At 39.4% G+C, this 21,351-nt stretch overlaps 1 protein-coding gene across 4 annotated transcripts in view; it reads right to left on the reverse strand.

Annotated features, from left to right (window-relative positions):
- Positions 1-21,351, reverse strand: part of ALG5 (ALG5 dolichyl-phosphate beta-glucosyltransferase) — a 37,262-nt gene that overhangs the window by 13,295 nt on the left and 2,616 nt on the right. For 2 of the 4 annotated variants that reach the window (XM_059996048.2, XM_059996047.1), the window contains exons 2-7: positions 20,257-20,428; positions 19,853-19,899; positions 17,672-17,740; positions 12,805-12,897; positions 8,924-9,037; positions 5,218-5,277 (exon numbers count right to left, since the gene is read on the reverse strand). In XM_059996048.2, the coding sequence (XP_059852031.1) occupies positions 5,218-5,277; positions 8,924-9,037; positions 12,805-12,897; positions 17,672-17,740; positions 19,853-19,899; positions 20,257-20,428 (555 nt within the window). Of the gene's footprint in view, positions 1-5,217; positions 5,278-8,923; positions 9,038-12,804; positions 12,898-17,671; positions 17,741-19,852; positions 19,900-20,233; positions 20,429-21,351 lie in introns of all 4 variants that reach the window. The other 2 variants (XM_059996050.2, XM_059996049.1) reach the window with 2 other exon arrangements.

Consider the following 21,351-nt stretch of genomic DNA (forward strand, 5'->3'; position numbering starts at 1 on the left):
GGAGGTGGAGTCAGACAAGAAGAATCACAATGCCTGTGAGAGTCAGGGCTTCAATGTGCCAGAAATGTTCCACAGCAGTTGGAGGGCTGCTCTGAGCCAGGAGAACATCTCATTCACCTTATATTTTGTGCCCCAAACACATTTCAGTTTCAAAAAAAGGTGAGTTACCACAATATCTTGGAAAAATGAAACACTAAGATTTCAACCTGAAGTATGATACCTAGCTAATGAGAATGCGATAGAAGAGGTACAGCAGAGTGTCACAGACTAGAAAGGAGTTTGAAACAAAAACCCAGTGTCTCTAACTATGACAGATATTTCTGATTAAATATATTTTAACAGGAAAGTTCTTTAATACTTTGGATATTAAACTTAAGTAGTCTAATCCTATCTGAGAATTCATTATTGTTATTAGTCGTTAATTTTATTATTAGTAGTAACATGACACATATTCCATTATTCATTAAACAATGCAAACTTTAAAAAAATCATTAACTATCACTGAATTCAAGACTTTCATATTTAGGATTAAAAAAAGATAAGATCTCTTAAAGTTTTCTGTAATTATGGTAATAGACCCATGGAATGATATTTACATATACACATAAGCAAACCAGTAAGAGTCTATGCAGAATATTTAATATCTCATCCTACTAAATAAAAGTCCTTTCCTCCTTCTGGATTTTCTTTTTCATTATTGTAATCTTTAGTATTGTTCTTCATTCACATGTCTTTTTCTATCACCATGGAACAAAATCATGACTCAACAGTGAAAAAATGATGGGAGAAAAGCCACGGAGCTGAGCAGGCCTGTATTTGAATCCTGGCTCCATTAATAATTAGCAGGCTGTGGGCTTCCCTGGTGGTGCAGTGGCTGAGAATCTGCCTGCCAATGCAGGGGACATGGGTTCGAGCCCTGGTCCGGGAAGATCCCACATACCGCAGAGCAACTAAGCCCGTGCGCCACAACTACTGAGCCTGTGCTCTAGAGCCTGTGAGCCACAACTACTGAGCCTGCGTGACACAACTACTGAAGCCCACATGCCTAGAGCCCATGCTCCGCAACAGGAGAAGCCACCGCAATGAGAAGCCCATGCACCACAACGAAAAGTAGCCCCCGCTTGCCACAACTAGAGGAAGCCCGTATGCAGCAACGGAGACCCAATGAAGAAAAAAAATAAATAAATAAATTTATTTAAAAAAAATGATTAGCAGGCTGACCTTGAACAAGTTACTTCCACTCTCTAAATCCCACTTTTCTCATCTAGAATGAAATGCCTGCCTCACAAAGGTACTGTAAAGTTTAAATGAGATAATATTAAAGCCTTTAACCAAGTGTTTGGTACAGGAAGTAACAGAAACTTAATAAAAGCTTTTAATAAGGGAAGAAGGCTTGAAAGCTCACTTTAACCTCCTGACCACAGTTTCACTTGTGTATTAAATAGGGCAAGAAGGGAAGGAAGAATAAAATACTTATCTATAGGGTACGTAAAACAAACTCTTTGAAAAGCTCTAGCACTTCTCACTGATCACCTAGAATCGTTAGTTATGTTTTGATGTAAGTATGTCTTACCTCTCTAAGCAGATAGGGCAGAAACCTCATCTTAAAATACTTTGGGAATCTCACAACAGCTTGCTCAGTGCCTTTCATTTAAAATATTTCCAATAAATACTGGTTGAGTGATTAAACCTCCAAAAGAGCATTTATACTTAGGAAAGGAACAAACAGAAATCGAAAGACAGAAAAATAAAAATTGGCCTTCCCTGGTGGCGCAGTGGTTGAGAGTCTGCCTGCTGATGCAGGGGACGTGGGTTCGTGCCCCAGTCTGGGAGGATCCCACGTGCCGCAGAGCGGCTGGGCCCGTGAGACATGGCCGCTGGGCCTGCGTGTCTGTAGCCTGTGCTCCGCGGTGGGAGGGGCCACAGCAGTGAGAGGCCCGCGTACCGCAAAAAAAAAAAAAAAGGTAGAAAAATAATACCTATAAACTATTCTCCTTGAATGATTTTTAACATGATTTAGATGAGCTTACTAATAACCAAATGAAAATATTCATGACTGCTTTTGCTTGGATGCTAATAGAACATTTTTGTTTGTTTTAGGATAATGGCTATTTTTTTAAAAAACAGAAACATGTTGAGTTCACATGAGGACTTTAACTTATTTGATTTCTAACATATTGAAAAGCATAACAATATAATCTACAAACAACTGGAACTTTCTTTAATTTTTAAAACTTGGCAAAATGTCTTAGAATTTAGAAGACATCTAAAAACATACTACAGGATAGACTTATTTAGTTAAATGAAGGTAACAAAGTCATAGAATAGCATTATATGAACTTCTGAAGTAGACATTTAAAAACATTCACTGCTTTAATATTAACAATCATCTCTAATGTTTATGAAATGTAAACAAGGAATTCAGGTGAAATTTAAAGCTGACTGGTAATTTTATTATCTTAAAAAGAGAAGTTAAAGAAGTCCTAAGACTGAAGCAGACTCTTCAAAAAAAAATCTAAAGAGATCAAACAAACAGTAATGGATTCTATTTTGAATCATTTAAAAATGATAAGTTTGAGAATACCCAGACAATATAAACATGACTGTTTTAACTGTTATACAGAACACATGGGCATATGAACACTTTTAAGGATGCCTGAAAGACTCCCATGGCTGTATCATGCATGTTTGTCTTCCAAGAGAGCAACAGAACAGACGGTAAGATTAACTGAGAATATGTGTAAAGGTATTTAAGACAGATAAGACTGAAAACTACACAGTTAAGCTACTGAAGTTGCTGTTTACTATCTTGGTTAATTAATACTTTTATAATTTTCTCACTGTCCACAGATCGATCACCATGCAGGCTCTATATTACCTATGGCACATTAAGAGAACACCCTAATGGCTGAGAAGTGGAAGGCCACGCCGCACTTTCTTGGACACGTGGCAGATGGTTGTGTTGCCCCTTGGAGATGACCTTCTATAAGACAGGTATAGTTCTGTGAGAATCACCTGGACTTGAACTACAAGCCTACTCAGCAGGAGTTATACGTAGCATCTGCAGAGGACAACTGCTGATCTCTGGTCAGTGGACCAGTTTACCCTTTCTTTCTAGAGTAGCAGCCAATTCTGTAGGGTCCAAAAGCACTATGTCAGTAACTAAGTTTTACAGATGGAGGAATGGATGGATAGATGACAAGATAAATTATAAACGCATAGATCCTAGAATAGATCCCTTGATGACTGGTTAAAAGCATCACTAGGTAAAAGAAGGTTCAGACCATAGCACAGCCTCATCTTACTATTCTGGAAAAAAATTCAAAGAGTTTTCAACCAATGGAAGTTCTAAGTGAGAGAATTTGCACCGTTAAAAACAAAATCAAAAACCGTAGTTCTTTTCTACTGCCACCAACAATACAGGTCCCAACTGTTTCTTGCCTAGATTACTTCAACTGCTTCCTAATTACTGCCTCCTATTTCTCCAACCCTTTTTCCTTTCCAAGTAGATAATCCTCTTTTCCCCTATCTATATATATATTTTAAAAAAGGACCAAATTTACTCACAAAACCCTTAAGTTAACATCAGTCTATTTTCATTAAGTGTTTTTTACACAATTATACTGTATTTACAATATCATACTGTTTTTTTCTCCATACAACCTAATATGTTAGTATTTCCCAACATGATTATACAGTCTCCATTATCATCTATTTTATCACTGCACGACATTTCGTCCAGGGGAAATATGTACACTTTCTAGTGTTGGGATTTAGTATTTTATAGTTTCTAGTATTTCACAATGATAAATAATGTGCTGAACATTTCGCACATGCACTTTTTCTTTCCTTATCTCTTGTGTATCAGTAAAGTGCTGAAGTTGGACTAGCTAATCTCTAAACTCTTTCAGTGTTAAATTTCTAGGAGTTTGATTCTCTATGGTTAACAGATTAACCTTTTTGAAACACCAATAACAGTCCATAGGGTTATAGAGTTACATTTGGACTAGATGCTGAAGATGTTAAAATTATTTATTTCTTAAAAAAAGGAGGGGCTTCCCTGGTGGTGCAGTGGTTGGGAGTCCGCCTGCTGATGCAGGGGACATGGGTTCGTGCCCTGGTCCGGGAAGATCCCACATGCCACGGAGCCTACGCGTCCGGAGCCTGTGCTCTGCAACGGGAGAGGCCACAACAGTGAGAGGCCCGCGTACCGCGAAAAAAAAACAAAAACAAAAAAGGAAAGTTCAGGTTTCCACATTTGAGCAAAATCCTTAAGGGATTTTATGACTCTGCCATCAGTATATATTGGGAAAAAAATGAGAATATTTTCATGTCCTACTTCAGAATCACTAAGGGAAAGGTTCAATCTTTTATTCCGCTGGTTCTCAAACTCTGGTATGCATAGGGTGACCTGGGAAACTGTTAAAAAGGCACATTCCTGGTCCCGTGGCTAGAGTCTGACTTAGTGTCTGGGATTGGCCTAAGAACATGCATTAAAGGAAAAACAAACAAACAAACAAAACACCCCAGATAATTTTGACCTTGCACTGAAAATATGGCTTTATTCTTGATCTACTTGACCAATCTAGTAGATGAACTGTTAAGAATATAATGGACAGTTATGGAGCTTGATACATTAGGTCTACGTTTTCAAGTGAAAAAATAATTAAAATAAAAAATACTGCACAGAGTAGTTCCTTATTATATTTTTTTCCTCAAAGTTACTCCAGCTTCTTAGCCTGATCTGTAAATTACAACCTGAAGAAGTTAATGTCTTCAGTGATTTTTTTGAATATACTAAAAAGGGCAGTACAACTTTACAAATCTGAAGGTATAATGCTTTTCTAAGAGGAACAGTTAAAAACAAATTTAAACTTTGAATAAAACTTAAAATATAGTACTTAAGTGTGCTGACATGAGAAAAACTAAAGGCAAGTTGATAGGTTCAAAAATGGATCACTTGGAGAAATTTGCCTTATATAATAACTGAATGGGGACTCTCTTTGTGCCTTAAAAAAAGAGCTGCTTGTATCCAAAATCAAAGTGAAGTCTACATCCTCCCTGTATACTCATGAAAAAAAAAAAAAATCAATTCCTGAATATGCTAATCCTTTCTTCTGAAAGGAACCTCATCTTTATGAGATTAAGTATGAAAGCTTATCTCATGCTAATGTATATGTAAAAAAGGAGAAAACTGATCCATGATGAAAGCCTCACCTGAGCAATTGATTGTTTTTCCAAATGAGCTCGAGATCCACATGCAATAGCCATTTGATCCTGAGGAAAAAAGCAGTGAAATAAGTATCATTAATAAAAATATTTATTTTCAATGTGAATACCTCATTTTTTAGAAACTATTTTTTTAAAAAGTAACATTAAATATCTTTAAAGGTTTACTGAGGAATTCAGAATATGTACAACTTAAACAACTCTAATTGTATTTACCAAGATGACACTATTCAGGGCTAAATATAAGGGGCATGCATTATTTCAAAAGTCATATATTTAAGTGATTTTTCTAATTGAAAATACTGTATCAATATAATTATAAGAAAAAGTAGTAGTATTAGAAAGAAAAGGGTTATCTGTAGATGGTATTTTATATATAATCATTACATTATGGAAACCCAAGAATATCAACTGAAAACCTACTACAAACAATAAGAGAATGTAAAAAGATGAGTGGGCACAAAATGAATATATATATAATATTTTAGCCTTCATATGTACAAACAGTGATCAGAAGATATAATGGAAGAAAAGACAGTATTTATTTTATTTTATTTTATTGCGGTAGGCAGGCGTCTCATTGCTGTGGCCTCTCCCATTGCGGAGCACAGGCTCCGGACGCGCAGGCCCAGCGGCCATGGCTCACAGGCCCAGCCGCTCCGCGGCACGTGGGATCCTCCCGGACCGGGGCACGAACCCGCGCCCCCTGCATCGGCAGGCAGACTCCCAACCACTGCGCCACCAGGGAAGCCCCGAAAAGACAGTATTTATAACATCAATAAGAAAAATCTATAAACTTTACAAGAAATGTGGCAAGATCTAAATAAAGATATAAACGCAACCAAAGGAAACAAAAAAATCCAGCCACAGAGGGCATGCCATGACCATGGATGAGAGGATGCACTGACAGCACTGAAAAGGCAATGCTCATTAAGCTAATCTTTAAATTTAATGCCATACCAATGAAAACATAAAAATAACTTTTCATTGATTTAGACAAGCTGATTTGGAAGTTAATATTGAAAAATAAAGAACGAAGAAGAGCCGAGAAAATTCTAAGAGTGATGAAGGACTAGCTCCAGAGGATTTAAAAATACATCATAGGGCTTCCCTGGTGGCGCAGTGGTTGAGAGTCCGCCTGCCGATGCAGGGGACACGGGTTCGTGCCCCGGTCTGGGAAGATCCCACATGCCGCGAAGTGGCTAGGCCCGTGAGCCACGGCCGCTGAGCCTGCACGTCCGGAGCCTGTGCTCCGCAACGGGAGAGGCCACAGCAGTGCGAGGCCCACATACCGCAAAAAAGCAAAAAACAAAACAAAACAAAAACTCAACATTTATAGTAACAATGCAGTAAATTGGGTTAGGATTAGAAAAAAAGATGACATCAGAACTCCTTTCCTTTTCAGAGGACCTGGATTTATAAGAGGAAGGTTCAGATTTTTTTTCCAGTGTATGGTTTGGTTCACCCCCTGACTTTGGCTGAATCATTTAACTTTTCTTTGCCTCACCACAGAATGACATATAGGCAGCTAACAATCTGACACCTTCCACTCTCCCTCCCACTCTTGGGTCCCCAAGGTAGAGAAATAATGCGGGAGAAATATATTAAGTCTCCGTAGATTCTCTGGAGAGAACTAGGATATCAAACCCAAGAATTTCACCAGTTGGACTTTTCTTTTAGCTTATCATGATTTACTAAGAGATGAAAAAAGACATACTTTTTTTTAGTAAGAGTAAACATGTAACATATCCAATAATAATTTAATAATTTCACTGTCCAAAATCACTTTGATTTTGGACATGCTCTACATCTGTGTCAGCCAATAAGGTAGCTACTAACCACATGTATTTGCAATGTGGTCAGTGAGACTGAAGAAGTAAAATTTTATTTAATTTTAATTGACTTAAATAGCCACATGTAGCTACTGCTTTGAACAGCACAGGTAAAAGGGATATTTGCAAAACTAATTCTTTTAAGAATGATATTAGTTAATTTATTTAGTATCTTGAAAAAACAAACGGGAGTGGGTGATGGTGGAGGAAGAAACAATATTTCACAAACTATGAAATTAAATAGATATTTATTCCTAGGAAGAGAAATATGAGATGGATTTTTATAATTATTATTAAATTTTCTGGGTTTTGGATGTTTTGCTTTAATAGGTTTTCTATGTGTGGTGTTTTAAATTGTTTACTTTTTGAATGATCAGGAATTATTTTAACAAATATAATAATTAAGTTTAAATCTGGTCTATTTCATTCATGGATAGTTCCATTTATTGATCTTATTTTGGCCCTCAATTTGTTTTCTTAAATCTGCAATTGTCATCTCACCTTCAAATTGCCTGTGTTGCTGAATTCTTACTTTCATTAAGTATTATTTCTTTAGCAAAAATACTCTTGTGTAATTTTAGCCTTTTCCTTGGATTACACTGGCTTTCAGATGGGGTTTATCTTCCTTTTGTATGAAACTTTCTTTAATTCTTTTTCTGTAGTAATATGTTGGTGTAGCTGCCATTTATTTCTTTTCATTTTGTCATGATTAACATGGGTAGCTCTTGTACAGTATAGGTGAATTCTCCTTGATAAACTTCTACCTTTCGTGATACCTATTTTTCCCTTCTGAACTAGAGTCTCAAGGCCTGAGGATTATACTTGGTGGTGGCGGGCAGCACCCTAAAGCTCTATGTAGCTTTCCTGGGTTATCTGGGTTCCTTGCTGTTGTGAGATTTTGTCGTACCCTGTACAAGGACAAGGGTACACTCCTCTGAGGAATGGATCCAATCACGTGGATCTGTGATCAACCCAAACCCAGTCTGAGGCCAGGACAATGGTGAGCCCTAGCAATTTCCGCTTCTGCTAGAATCCTGGGATACGGTTGTCTATGGGTGCTAACTCATTCTTGAAGTCTGATTCTTTCTAGATTGGGAATATTTTTAAAAACGCTCAGAATTTGATAAATTCATCTTCTTTCTCTAAATGGCTTTTAAGAGGTGGGAATGGCACCAAGATTTTCTTTCTTTCCTCAACCTCTACTTTTTTAATTCAAAACAAATGTTGATACTGGCTTTATTCATAATTGCCAAATGCTGGAAAACAGTCCAAATGTCCTTCAACAGTTGGATGGATAAAGAAACTGTGGTACACCCATACAATGGAATATTACTTAGTGATTAAAAGGAACAAATTGCTGATATACATAGCAATTTGGATGAAAGTCGAATGTATTATACTGAGTGGAAGTCAACCTCCACTTTCTGAAGTTATGGCACGCACTTACACATAATCTTTTTTTGAGAGATTGCTGCTTGTGTTTTGTTTTTGTTTGTTTCATCAAAAACAAGAGTCTGGTGATTCAGTTTCATTTCACATCTTTACCCAGAAGTCTCAGTCTATGCTTTTAAATAAAAGACTAAGCTAAATATGCATGATAAATATTAAAACTCTGGTAGAAGTAAAGCAATTTAAAATTGAGACGGACAGAATATTAAATAAGTAATTGTCAAGTGAATCTCAGAAAATCAGCAGATGTTTATAATAAAATATTAGCTCTTCTGTGGGACTGTATACAGGAATTTCACACCAAAAAAAAAATCTCCCAATTGTTTAACTTACAGGTAAATATCATTTTAACTTTACTTTAGACCCCCTCTATTCTTTAATGAATATTGTTTAAACTATATTCTTATACTCACAGGCCAAGGCTGTAGATCATTCAGTCCTTTTTCTAATTTCTCAATATCTGGAAACTTTGTGGCTCCATCAGCATCTGCCATGAGGATCTTTTCTCCTCGAGAACTGAATACACCCTGGATTTAAAAATTTCAAAGAAAAGAAAGTTGCTTAAAATCAAGGTTAAATTCAGTGACATATCAGTTTGTTAAATTCGGTGACATATCAGTTTGTACTTAAAATATCCAAGAATTAAATATTAGGTATGAAATGGCAGAAAGAGGCCGAAGTTCACTGAACGTAAATTACATCGATAAGATCTTTCCAAAAGTAGCTAATGTCTATTTCATGATTTTTAAAACTTTGTGAAGTCATACTATTAATACCTTGGAAAATATCAAGATAAGAAAATAGATTTGGATAAGTTAAAGATATGCTGCATCAGTAAGAATAAAAATGTAAAATACCTATCATAAATATTATATCTGTATTGTATATGTATTATGCTGCATAAAAGGGATCAGGGGTTCCTTACAGCAGCATAGGAAGAACAAAACATAGATAGCTTTGCTATGACATGCATCATAACATGATAGATCTTCACTATCTTTTATTATGGAATCTAAAGTATTTAAAATTAATTGTTGAATAAAGAAATGTGGAATGTCACTAAAATTTAGAAAGTATGGATATATTCAAATGTTATTTTGCTATCTGAGGCATCTGACACTTAGCAAAATTACGCCATTCAATTTTGAATTGATTGGTCTTTTGGGCAGAATATGGCTCTACGAGTGTATATTTCACTCAGAAATAAACTATGCATCAACTCTTCACTTGATCTTAGCCAAAAGGCCAAAAAGTGATTTACGCATCAACTCTTAATTTCATGGTGCATGTGAGTGAATACAGTGTGTCTTAAGTGTAAATATATTTATGGTTTGATACAGAATACAGCTTTGATGTCACTCAGCAGTGTGGCTATAGATAAGATGTATGTATACAAATCTAGACAAATTTGATCAATTATTGTATAGCATAAGGCTAATTAGTATCTGTAATTTTCTTTATCATATCTGTTAGAATATGGGTAAAAAAGCAGAAATAAAAATGTTATATTTAATCTATAAACATTATTAAGTTTTGGAAAAGAGTAAACATTACAAGGCACAAAATCTGTAGCTATACGTTTGAAATAAAAAAAACGATAAAGGACTATTTCAATGATACCTGATAAGGCTGAACTGTAGGTTGTTACACAATATTAATGGAAAATTGCCTTCGCCCTCAAACTTGTTTCAGCCACCTCATCGTTTTCTTTAAAGGGGGCTTTTGAATGCCTGCTACTCTCACATCCTATCTGGATGGCCTCCACTTCACTGCCAGACTTCTTGGAAAGAGTCTAAGTTAGCTGCTCCCACAGTTGTCCATTCAGTCACACCCTCTCCCCTCTGTTCTTTCTGATTTTTCTTCTTCCTCATGTGCCTCTTTGCCCCAAGGCTTGGTTCTTGGCCCTCTTTTCCTTCTATACCCTCTTCCTTGCCAACTGAATGGCTTCAACTCTCAGCTGACACATGTGGATGACTCTCACACCCTCTCCACCAGGCTATTCTGGATACCACTACTTGGCATCTCAAACTCAGTATGGCTCAAACTCAACTAAACATATTGTCTCTTAAACCAGCTCCTCTTCCAGTGTTTCACCTCTTCTCTAACGACATCCTCCCCCTCTCAGGTACCCAAGGCTACTTACCAGTAACTCATTGCTCTCTCCGATCACCTGACACAATTCTACCTCACTTTGCATACCTCTCATATTCGTCTTTTCCTCTTCCTCTGTTGTGTCACCATCATAATCCAAATATTCATGGTACCTTGCCTACACCACTGCGCTGGCTGCTGTCACTCTGTCAATGGTGAAAGTCTAGCAGCCTCTAGCCTGAAGTCTGTGATCTACACCCACATAACCCTCCAGCGTATCTCTAAAGTCAAGCCTCATGTACCACTAGAAGTTCCTTTGTTGTGTCTTTGTTCATGTTCTCCTCTGCAAGCTCCCTGCCTCGAATTTTGCCTAGAGAATTCCTAATCCTCCTTCAAGAGTCCATCCAGAATTTATCTCCTGTGGGAAGTCTTTGCTGCTCCTCCCAGAGCATTTATACTGGAGCATTTATAACACTAGTGAACTATGATACCCTACGGACAGGACAGGTATCTTTCATCTTGGCATCTCTAATGAAGTACGTGGCACTTAGTGAGCACTCAAATGTGGGCTGAATAAATAAATGAATGGGTGCATTTAAAGCCCACGATGATATTGCATCAATCTTATTTTCTTTTTCTCCTTTCTGCATATCCTGTGACCCTGTCAGAGAAAACTCACTGCTTCTAGTACATACCCCAAGAGTTCTTACTTCTGTCTTTTCTTGCTCTGCTGACTGGCATGCTCTTCTCTCAAATCTTTCTCCATATGGGATCAGGGAGGTGAAGAGCACGATTTCATGGTTAAATCAACCCAATCCAAATCTTGCCTTAATATCTATGTGACGTTGAGTAAGTCACTTTACCTATCTATGACTCAATTTCCTCATCTATATAATCAAAATAATAGGACCTAACTCACTGAGATGATGTGAGGAGGTTTAAATGTGATAATTATGTTGAAGTGGTAAATTTTTGCTGTTCAGCTCAAAATAATCAGTCAGCAAGTGGAAGCCAGTGTTCACCATCGTTGGAGGCCTGGCTTCAGGGACATATCTTTTGTGAAGTTTGCTATTTTACTCATGTGCCCAAGGTTGCTAGTTACCTAATACCTATTCTTTTCTTCTTCCTTACAAATGAAACCCTGATTTGGCCGAGAATGAAAATGTCAGAAAAAACATCTCTCAGCCTTCCTTGGAAATGGGGGTGGCTCCGTGACCCTGTTCTGGCCAGTCACTGGGTGGAGCTTCTGGGAAGGTTCCTTAGAAGGGACAAACTAACTGGCGTGTGTCTTTTGCCCTCTACCCTTCCTGTCTGGAATGAGGAGGTAATGGCTGGTGCTCCCGCAGTCACTTTGTATGCAGGTGGGCAGGAGGAAGAGGGAGCGAAAAGGCAGGAAGCTGGGTTCCTGAGGAGTTGTTGAATGAGCCCTGCACTGCCTACATCTAGACTTCTTTGGGAGGCACAAAATAAATAAATTAACCTCTACATCATTTAAGGCACTGTTGTTTGGATTTTCTTTCACATATCTTGCTTTTAGATCTTTTTCAGTGTATCTTGATTCCTACCTGATATGCCTCTGCTGAAAGTAACCTCTTCTTTGCTGGAACTTCTACTGTACCTCATCTGTGCCTCTCTCATAAGTACCATCACTTTTTGTATTAGACTGCAAATTACATCAGGAGTGACCATATCAGATTTATCTTTTTCTTTTCAGTCACACTGTGCAGTTTTTGGGGATCCTAGTTCCCAGACCCCTGCAGTGGAAGCATGGAGTCCTGACCACTGGACCACCAGGGAAGTCCCAGATTTATCTTAATTCACACTACCATGTTTTGCATAGCACCTTCATATAGGTAAAACTCAATACATGAAAGCATTTTGTAAACTGCAAAAAATCATGTAATTGTATTATCTGGTAACTATGTCAAAGACACATAAGAGACAGAGGGCAATGTTTTCAACTTTGAACAAGATAAACATTTTCCTGAGTCACCCAGTATGTTATAGATATGGCATGATATTTTTTAATTGGATATTATATGTACATATATGCATGAAGTTATTATTAAAAGCAATTTACCACTAATTTGAAAGACTAGTATTTAACTAGCTGGCTGTAGGACATACATGTACTGTAATCTACAAAAGAGGTTATTCAAAATACCTTTATATTTCAAATAAAAATGCTGAAATTAGGTATTACCATCCTAATAGCTCCGCCTTTCCCACGATTCTTCACCAGCGTTATCACTCGAACTTTGTCACTTCCATATTTCTGGCAATATTTAAAAGCTACCTGTCAAATTATATAAAAGTCAGAATAAAATAAATTTGAATTCCAAGACAGCAATATAAACTGGGTCTCTGATTTTGGCTTAAACACTGCTATGCTAATTGCCCTCTCCTTGTGACTAGATTATACCCACCGCACATTTTGGTGGCCGAGAGGAGTTGTTGAATTCCTGGTGCCAAGATCCGACACTGACCTACTAGGTCGAAGTCACAATTCACTTTCCTGCAGAGGAAACACCAGAACAGGCAGTGGCCATCTCTTATTCTCTTGACTTTTTTGCCTAGGCTACCAAGCTGCTAGAAAAAGTAAAAATAAAACCCATGCTCTAATTGACTGGTACACATTTTTTTGTGTGTGTGTGTGTTACGCGGGCCTCTCACTGTCGCGGCCTCTCCCGTTGCAGAGCACAGGCTCCGGACGCGTAGGCTCAGCGGCCATGGCTCACGGGCCTAGCTGCTCCGCGGCACGTGGGATCTTCCCGGACCGGGGCACGAACCCGTGTCCCCTGCATCGGCAGGCGGACTCTCAACCACTGCGCCACCAGGGAAGCCCTGGTACACATTTATGATTGGGCTCCCAATACTGCCTAATGACCTGTTTACTTGTCAGCAACTGACCTCATTCCGCAGAGAAGCTGTTTGTATCCTAGACCATTTTCCCCAAATCTTCTCACTCGAATTCCTGGCTCTCAGCAGATAATCATCCACGATCTGTCCTCTTCTGAATCTTCAATCTCTTCCTCTTTTCTGGGTCCTCAGCCTCTAATATGCTCAAAACTCCAGCATCTTAAACATTTTCCTTTGACTTCACTATTATCTTAAGCGACTGCCATTACTCTTTGATCTAGTATCAAAGTCATGAAATGGTGATCTGTATTTGCTATCAACATCTCTTTGTCCCTCATTTAGACTTCAAGCCATTGGGGTGTGGCTCATGCCCTTTGCTTTTCCACATCACCCTCTGCAGAACCTCTTCATCACCCCTTGCCTCTGAGGCTCATTTCCATAGGCAGTTGTGAAGTTATTTTTTTTTAATTTTTATTTATTTTTGGCTGCATTGGGTCTCCATTGCTGCGTGTGGCCTTTCTCTAGCTGTGGTGAGCTGGGGCTACTCTTCGTTGTGGTGCACGGGCTTCTCATTGCAGTGGCCTCTCTTGTTGCGGAGCACAGATTCTAGGCATGCGGGCTTCAGTAGCTGTGGCATGTGGGCTCAGTACTTGTGGCTCGCGGGCTCTAGAGCACAGGCTCAGTAGTGGTGGCGCACAGGCTTAGCTGTTCCGTGGCATGTGGGATCTTCCTGGACCAGGGCTCGAACCTGTGTCCCATGCATTGGCAGGTGGATTCTTAATCATTGCATCACCAGGGAAACCCCTGTGAAGCTATTCTTATCTGGTGTTTGCACTCCTGTCTTCAGACTCAGCTCAAACACCATTTCTTCTTCCTAGCTTCCACGCCCATAGTCACCTTCCCCAGGGAAAAAGTATAATTCTAATAAGTATTCCTAATGCATTTTCCCATTCAACTGTTACTTCTCTCATCTGTAGATCAGATAGATCTCTCATCTGTAGATCTGTAGAGCCTTCCCACTAGGAACAGGCTCAAGACTCCGGGATGCCTGAAACTTTCCTGACTTCATTATTATTAATAATCAAAGTCATGGAACAGTGATCTATATTTGCTATAAATCACTCTGCACCACTCATTTAGTAATGAACTGTACCCCTCCCCACTTGGCTATGAGCTACTTAAAGCCAAGGATTAATATATACATGTATATATATGTGTATATATGTATATATGTGTGTGTATATATATATATATATATTTTTTTTTTTTTTTTTTTTGGCTGCTTTGGATCTTGGTTGCTGTGCGCAGGCTTGTTGCTACTCTTGTTGCGGTGTGCAGACTTCTCACTGCAGTGGCTTCTCTTGTTGCAGAGCACAGGCTCTAGGCGTGTGGGCTCAGTAGTTGTGGCATGCGGGCCCTAGAGCGCGTGGGCTCAATAGTTGCGGCTCACGGGCTTAGTTGCTCTGCGGCATGTGGGATCTTCCTGGACCAGGACGATCCCTGTGTCCCCTGCATTGACAGGTGGATTCTTAACCACTGTGCCACCAGGGAAGTCCCAAGGATTAATATTTTAGTGCCTGACACACAGCCTGGAATTGATTAATATCAGTGAACAAGGGTAGCCACCGTCCTTTGTACATACTCTTATTATAGGACTGTGGTGGCACTGTTAGCTGCTTACCCAACAAACAACACCTCTTTCCTTGCTCCTTTGGCCCCAGTCTGCATAGTGACAGTGTGTGCAGTCCTAGGAGATGAATCATTATTGGTCCAAATCCTCTTTACCATGTATTTATACTTTCCCAGCCCCTCTTGCAGGCAAAGGTGGCCATATCACCAAAGTTCTGCCTCATGGACTCTAGGGGAGGTCTGCTGGAGGGTGGGAGCTTCTTGTGAAGATTTTTATTCCTGGTTATAAAAGGAGAGAGGCACACAAGAGAATTCTTAATGTCCTGACTGTCTCAACTGCCTCAGGATCAGTGATATTTGGAGCTGTGCCCGTTTGATGATGAGGGAGAGTGTGGTAACTGAAAAGACAGGGATCCAGCCACTTGACACTGTCCAAATGCTGAAACAACAATGTCCAGACCTTCTGGCGTATGAGATAATCAAACACTTTCTGTTACATAAGCTCCCCTCATGAGACACTTTCTAACTGATGAAAATATCGAACACATTGTGCTCTATTTCTCTGGAGCGTGTCTCCAGTATTGGATGTGAAGTCCTTGAAGGTAGAGGCAGGGCTCCATCTTCGTATTTTAGCACCAGTCCTACTCCTTGACTCATGTTAATGGCTCAAGAAATGTCTATTCAGAGAACATTTATTTGAGTTGCTGATGTTTATTCTGGGGTGGCAGAAAGCATGATAGTCATCATAAGACCCAAACCAGGAAGATGAAGTCACTGGGCATGCAGCTGAGTGCACTGAAAGGCACTTGACCAGGCGAGGATGAGGGCTCTTTCTAAAGGGGACGTGATCTGGCTTTGAAGGAAACAAACACCACTGAGGCCCACCTGCTTGGCTTATACAGACACTGACACTTCACAGTATGCCCTGCAGAACACGGCAGCAGCTGACACTTGCTCACCATTTGTGAATTCAGCTCACATGGAATGCTTACCTTTCTGGCATCTTATGTTATTTGAGGGTATAATAAATATCTCTGTACAAATGCAATACTCTCTTATTCTGTACTTTGGCATAAATTTTACCCCTTAGTTTAAAATTCCTTAAGAACAAGAATTATATCTAAATTTTTTCCCAGACCCCTCGGAGAGTGAAACGTGTTACGGGAAGATAATAAATACTCAACTTAGGGGAAAAGAGTTCCTTTTTCTTTTTTTAAAAAAAAAACTTTACAAACTATGATTTCAAGTTTTCTGTTTCTCCCAACCTTGGGAACAAGTGCGAACCTCTCCCTCTTGGATCCTTCCAGAGAGCAGCCTGAGACTCACATGGCAAAAGGCCTTGAAGGAAATACTCTTCAGGAAAAGCTGCTTCTTCTCAGCGGGGCTGAGGCTGCTCGGTCATCTCAGCAGTAGATGCCCGATGCTGACTTTCTACACCACTCCCTTCATATACTAATAAACTGTGGGACAGTTTGTGTTCATCTTTCAAGTCATACTATTCCAAGTGCAGCACCTACTCTTCCTAACACAGATCCACCAATACTTTCAGGCCTCTATGCCTTTGTTTACATTATATATTTTTTTCAGTTTGAATATACTATCCTCCATGTTCCTAGTCATTATCATTATCACCCTTAGAGGTTTAGTTCTCTTTCTCTCAAATTCTTTTCAGCATCTTTCTCTTTGGCTCCATTTTTACCTGCATTACAGCAATTGGAGCCGTGCTGCCTGACTGTCCTGGGGGCTCCTTATACCAGGGGGCAGGCGCGTGTACCTGTGGGGTCCAGCCAGTGTCCAGCACTTCCTGCACAGCTGGAGTTGACCAAAATCATAACTGATGAATAATCAGGTGAACAGATATTCCCCTGTATATTTAAGATCTATTATGTTGCCATTTAACAGGAATATTAATAGCACCGTAAGTGAATCTTTTATTATAGAAACATGAATGTCAAAAACCAAAATGTGAAGCAGTCATAATAACAAAAATACTTAGATGTTTGGAGAGTAATTTATCAGGATCACTGACAAGATTTAATACATGTACTACTGCAGGATTAATGCACCAGGGCCCAGTAGTTACAGGTCTAGGAATGCAGGAAGGAGAGAGGATAAACCCTAAGATACTGTCACCCCATGGGTCAATCTAGAAGGGACTGTGGGGTAGGCCAAAGGACATACCCAATCCCCAGGGGCAGATATGAAGGTGTTTTCCTATTTGCATGACTACTTTAGAAACCATAATTTAAGGTGGAGCATAGAGAAAAGAATTATGCTTAGAATAAAAGGAACCATAAATTGGTGGGCAAAGAGGGTTCCCCAGAGGCCAAGGTGAACTGTTGTTATGTGTACTCTCTCCCTATCTGGTGACCTTCCAAGCTTCCCTGGTCTCAAGGAGCAGTGGAAAGGCGGGTATATTTTCCAGCTTCCCATATATGACATCTCTCTGCTTTTTCTACTACCCACTTATGTTAAATGGAGACTATCTGGCACAGCTTTAGGGTTCTCTGACGAGCAGAAATATGATTTTACATTTGCAAATTATTCCATCTGTTGGCAATTCTAAAAGCAAGTTTACTTACCTTTGAAGTCTCGTCTTTGCTGCCATCATCAACTACTATTACTTCATAAGTGAATGTAGGATCTTGTTTCTGCAAGAAGCAAAGATAAAATACCACAATTTGGCATGACTACCATCAAGATTTCTAATAAAGTTGTAAGAAAGTTAAGAAACAACTGTTTTACAAATAACCCAATTGAAAAATGTGCAGAAGACCTTAACAGACTTTCTCCAAAGCAGACATACAGATGGCCAGTAGGCACATGAAAAGATGCTCAACATCACTAATTATTAGAGAAATGCAAATCAAAACTGCAATGAGGTACCACCTCATACCAGTCAGAATGGCCATCATTATAAAGTCTACAAATAAATGCTGGAGAGGGTGTGGAGAAGAGGGAACCCTCTTACACTGTTGGTGGGAATGTCAGTTGATACAGCCACTATGAAAAACAGTATGAAGGTTCCTCAAAAAACTAAAAACAGAATTACCATATGATCCAGCAATCCCACTCCTGGGAATACACCCGGACAAAACTATAATTCAAAAAGATATATGCACCCCTATGTTCACAGCATCACTGTTCACAACAGCCAAAACATGGAAACAACCTAAATGTCCATCAACAGATGAATGGATAAAGAAAATGTGGTATATATATACAATGGAATATTAGTCATAAAAAAGAATGAAATAATGCCATTTGCAGCAACATGAATGCAACTAGAGATTATTATACTAAGTGAAATAAGTCAGAAAGAGAAAGACAAATACCATATGATATCACTTATATGTGGAATCTAAAATATGGCACGGATGAACCTATCTACAGAACAGAAACAGACTCATAGACATAGAGGACAGACTTGTGGTTGCTAAAGGTGGTGGTGGGGGGGGTGGGATGGACTGGGAGTTTGGGGTTGGTAGATGCAAACTATTACATTTAGAATGGATAAACAACAAGGTCCCAATGTACAGCACAGGGAACTATATTCAATATCCTGTGATAAGCCATAATCAAAAAGAATATTAAAAAAAGAATGTCTACATGTGTATAACTGAGTCACTTTGCCGTACAGTGGAGATTGGCACAGCATTGTAAATCAACTCTACTTCAATAAAAAAAATTTAAAAAAAGAAACAATTGTTTTAGTGTTGATATGTATAAATATGAACATAAATATAAGTGCACAAAGCACATAAAGGAAAAAGGCCAAGGACAGAAAGGAGACCAGAGACTGGGAGGGAGTTGAAGGTGAACACGGACCAAGTCTCCACGGGCCTCCCGTGCTCCCCTGGCTGCCCTCCTGAGCACCACTCAGAGGCTACGAGGTATAAAAGGCAAAGCCATGAGGTCTGAAGTCAGGGGTGCAGGTTCCACGTGGCTGTGCCACTTCTTAGCTTTATGACCTCGGGCAAGTTAGCATTTTGGGCCTATTTTCTCGCAAAAAAAATAACACAACCTAGTCCACGTGGCTGGTGTGCAGATTACACATAATAGAAGAGGCAGAAGCTCAAATATAATAAGGGCTCAGTCCTCTTCCTCTTTTTTTCCCTCTTTCGATGAATCTTCTCTTTTCCCTTTACACAAAAAAACCTAAAACAAAGTAAATCAAAACAAGGAGTTTTCTAAAAAACGAAAGAAACGAAAAAAAAAGAAACAGCCATAAATCTTACTTATTTTCTTAAACTCTCCCAAGAGATTCCAATGGCAGCGGATACAAAAGAGGGGCACATGCTACTTTTCTTCTCTTTATGCAGAGAAAGCAGAGGAAAATAAATGAGGGGGGACTCTTCAGAATAATACATACAAAATGATTTCACTCTAGTTATAGGTCTTTTTCAAATAAACGTCTTACTTAAAAAGTCACAAAAGCAAAAACAGCATTGTGCTGTCATACAAAGTTTGCAGACACACTATCACTCAATTTTAAGTATATCATCAAGCAAGAGAGGATCAAAGCGGGGAGGGAGAGTCCGTAAGAGGAACATCAGCTTTCCTGTTTGCTCTGGAGGGAGTGTGCTGTCGGGCTTGCCTGCAAATGGCTGACAGCTGGCAACATGCTGAGCACAGAGGCCAGGACCACGATGGCCCGAGAATGGACGGCACTGCCTCTCACAGTGGATCTAGCCCGGGGTCCACAGCTTGATGACCTGCTCTACTTTTAATTAGACCCCATACTGGATGAGAAAACACAATACCTGTCTCTCCTCTAGATAGCCCAGAGCTTCATCCATCATTACAGGCACTTAAAGAAAAAAATATATATTAAAAATTGCTTTTGAAAATAACTTTCCCAGTCCCAGAACAGTTTGCATATGGAAAATGCCTGAATAACCTAACAAGTCCCTCCTGGACTGCCCCCCAGTGGCCATTTCCACCTGGAATGTCTGTCTTCTGTTCACCTCTTGCTCATCACTCCTCTAGAACACTTCAGCCCTAGACCTGATGCGGCTGCTAACACTCATTCTTTCTCTTCTGAACTACAACTACCAACTGTGCACTCTCCATAGCCCACAGGTATCAACCTTCTGGCCAAGTCCATACTTTAAATGTCCTTTTCTTCCCAAATTACCCCTTACCAAAAAAATCGAGCAGGGCTTACACCGTTTTTCTTCATTGTATGAAGGCACGACCACAGAAAGCTGCTTGGTAGGCGAGTCCCGTATGCTGGGTAAGGCTTCCCTCTGGACTCTGGCATTTAAGAAGAACTTCTCATCTTCATGTCGATGCAGGTGTGGCATCTCTGTAGCAGTTATAAATGCAACAAAGGAAATCTAAAGGCAGATATGTTAATAAGAAATTGTGTTATGTTGACCTTTTTAAACATTTGCTACATTAGAATACATCATTTACATGATTTTTTCACCCTGAGGTGAAATATTTACTGTTTTAGTCCATTAACAATGGTCTGGAGGTGACTTCAAAATTCAAACCAGTCAGTTCCCTATTTTTGAACTGATTATTATTGTCCTTTTTTTCCCTAACTAAGCATTTTCCTAAATGCTCTAGGAGGCTCTTTGTCTCCTCTCACTTGTCATTCCCCAGCCTCTGTCACCCCAGATCTAAAAGGGAACAGTCATTACAGAAGTGCCATCTACTCTGAGATGCCCTGAACTCCTGACCCCTGGTACACACACAGCGAGGCCCCATCCCACTTGGAGCCTATGTGATCGAGGACACACTGCAGGTAGAGCTTCTGGGTGAGGGCAGACCTCCCATCTGAGACCAGGTTGACCCAGCGTAGGAAGGGAAGAGTCCCCCAACCCCCAGAGTAGGGATCAGTAGTGCTTAAGAATATATTCTTGATACTTATCCCAGATTTGAATTCAGAATACACTATTTTTTGGAGTCAGGTATCAAACTTGTAGGCTGTAGACACCATCCCACTGCTAACATTATATAACACCCTTCCATATTCAGTGGGGACCTAGCCCTGGAAATAACCATTCTTTGTAACATTGTTTCCATTGGTATACTTTCTGCTTTCAAAACAATCAACCTACCAACTTTTGGAATGCTACTCATTTGTACTTCTGTGACCATTTATAATATTCTATTGAGTACATACTGAAATTGAATATGCTTCTGATTAGTATGAATATGAAGGCAGTATCCAGACTAGTGGCTAAAGAGTTCCTGCTCTGCACCCCTAGTGTCCAGATTGTGGTTTCTAAATTCAATTTCCTATTAAAAGTAA

The sequence above is a fragment of the Delphinus delphis genome, chromosome 18 (genome assembly GCF_949987515.2).
Source record: "Delphinus delphis chromosome 18, mDelDel1.2, whole genome shotgun sequence".
Taxonomy (NCBI): domain Eukaryota; kingdom Metazoa; phylum Chordata; class Mammalia; order Artiodactyla; family Delphinidae; genus Delphinus; species Delphinus delphis.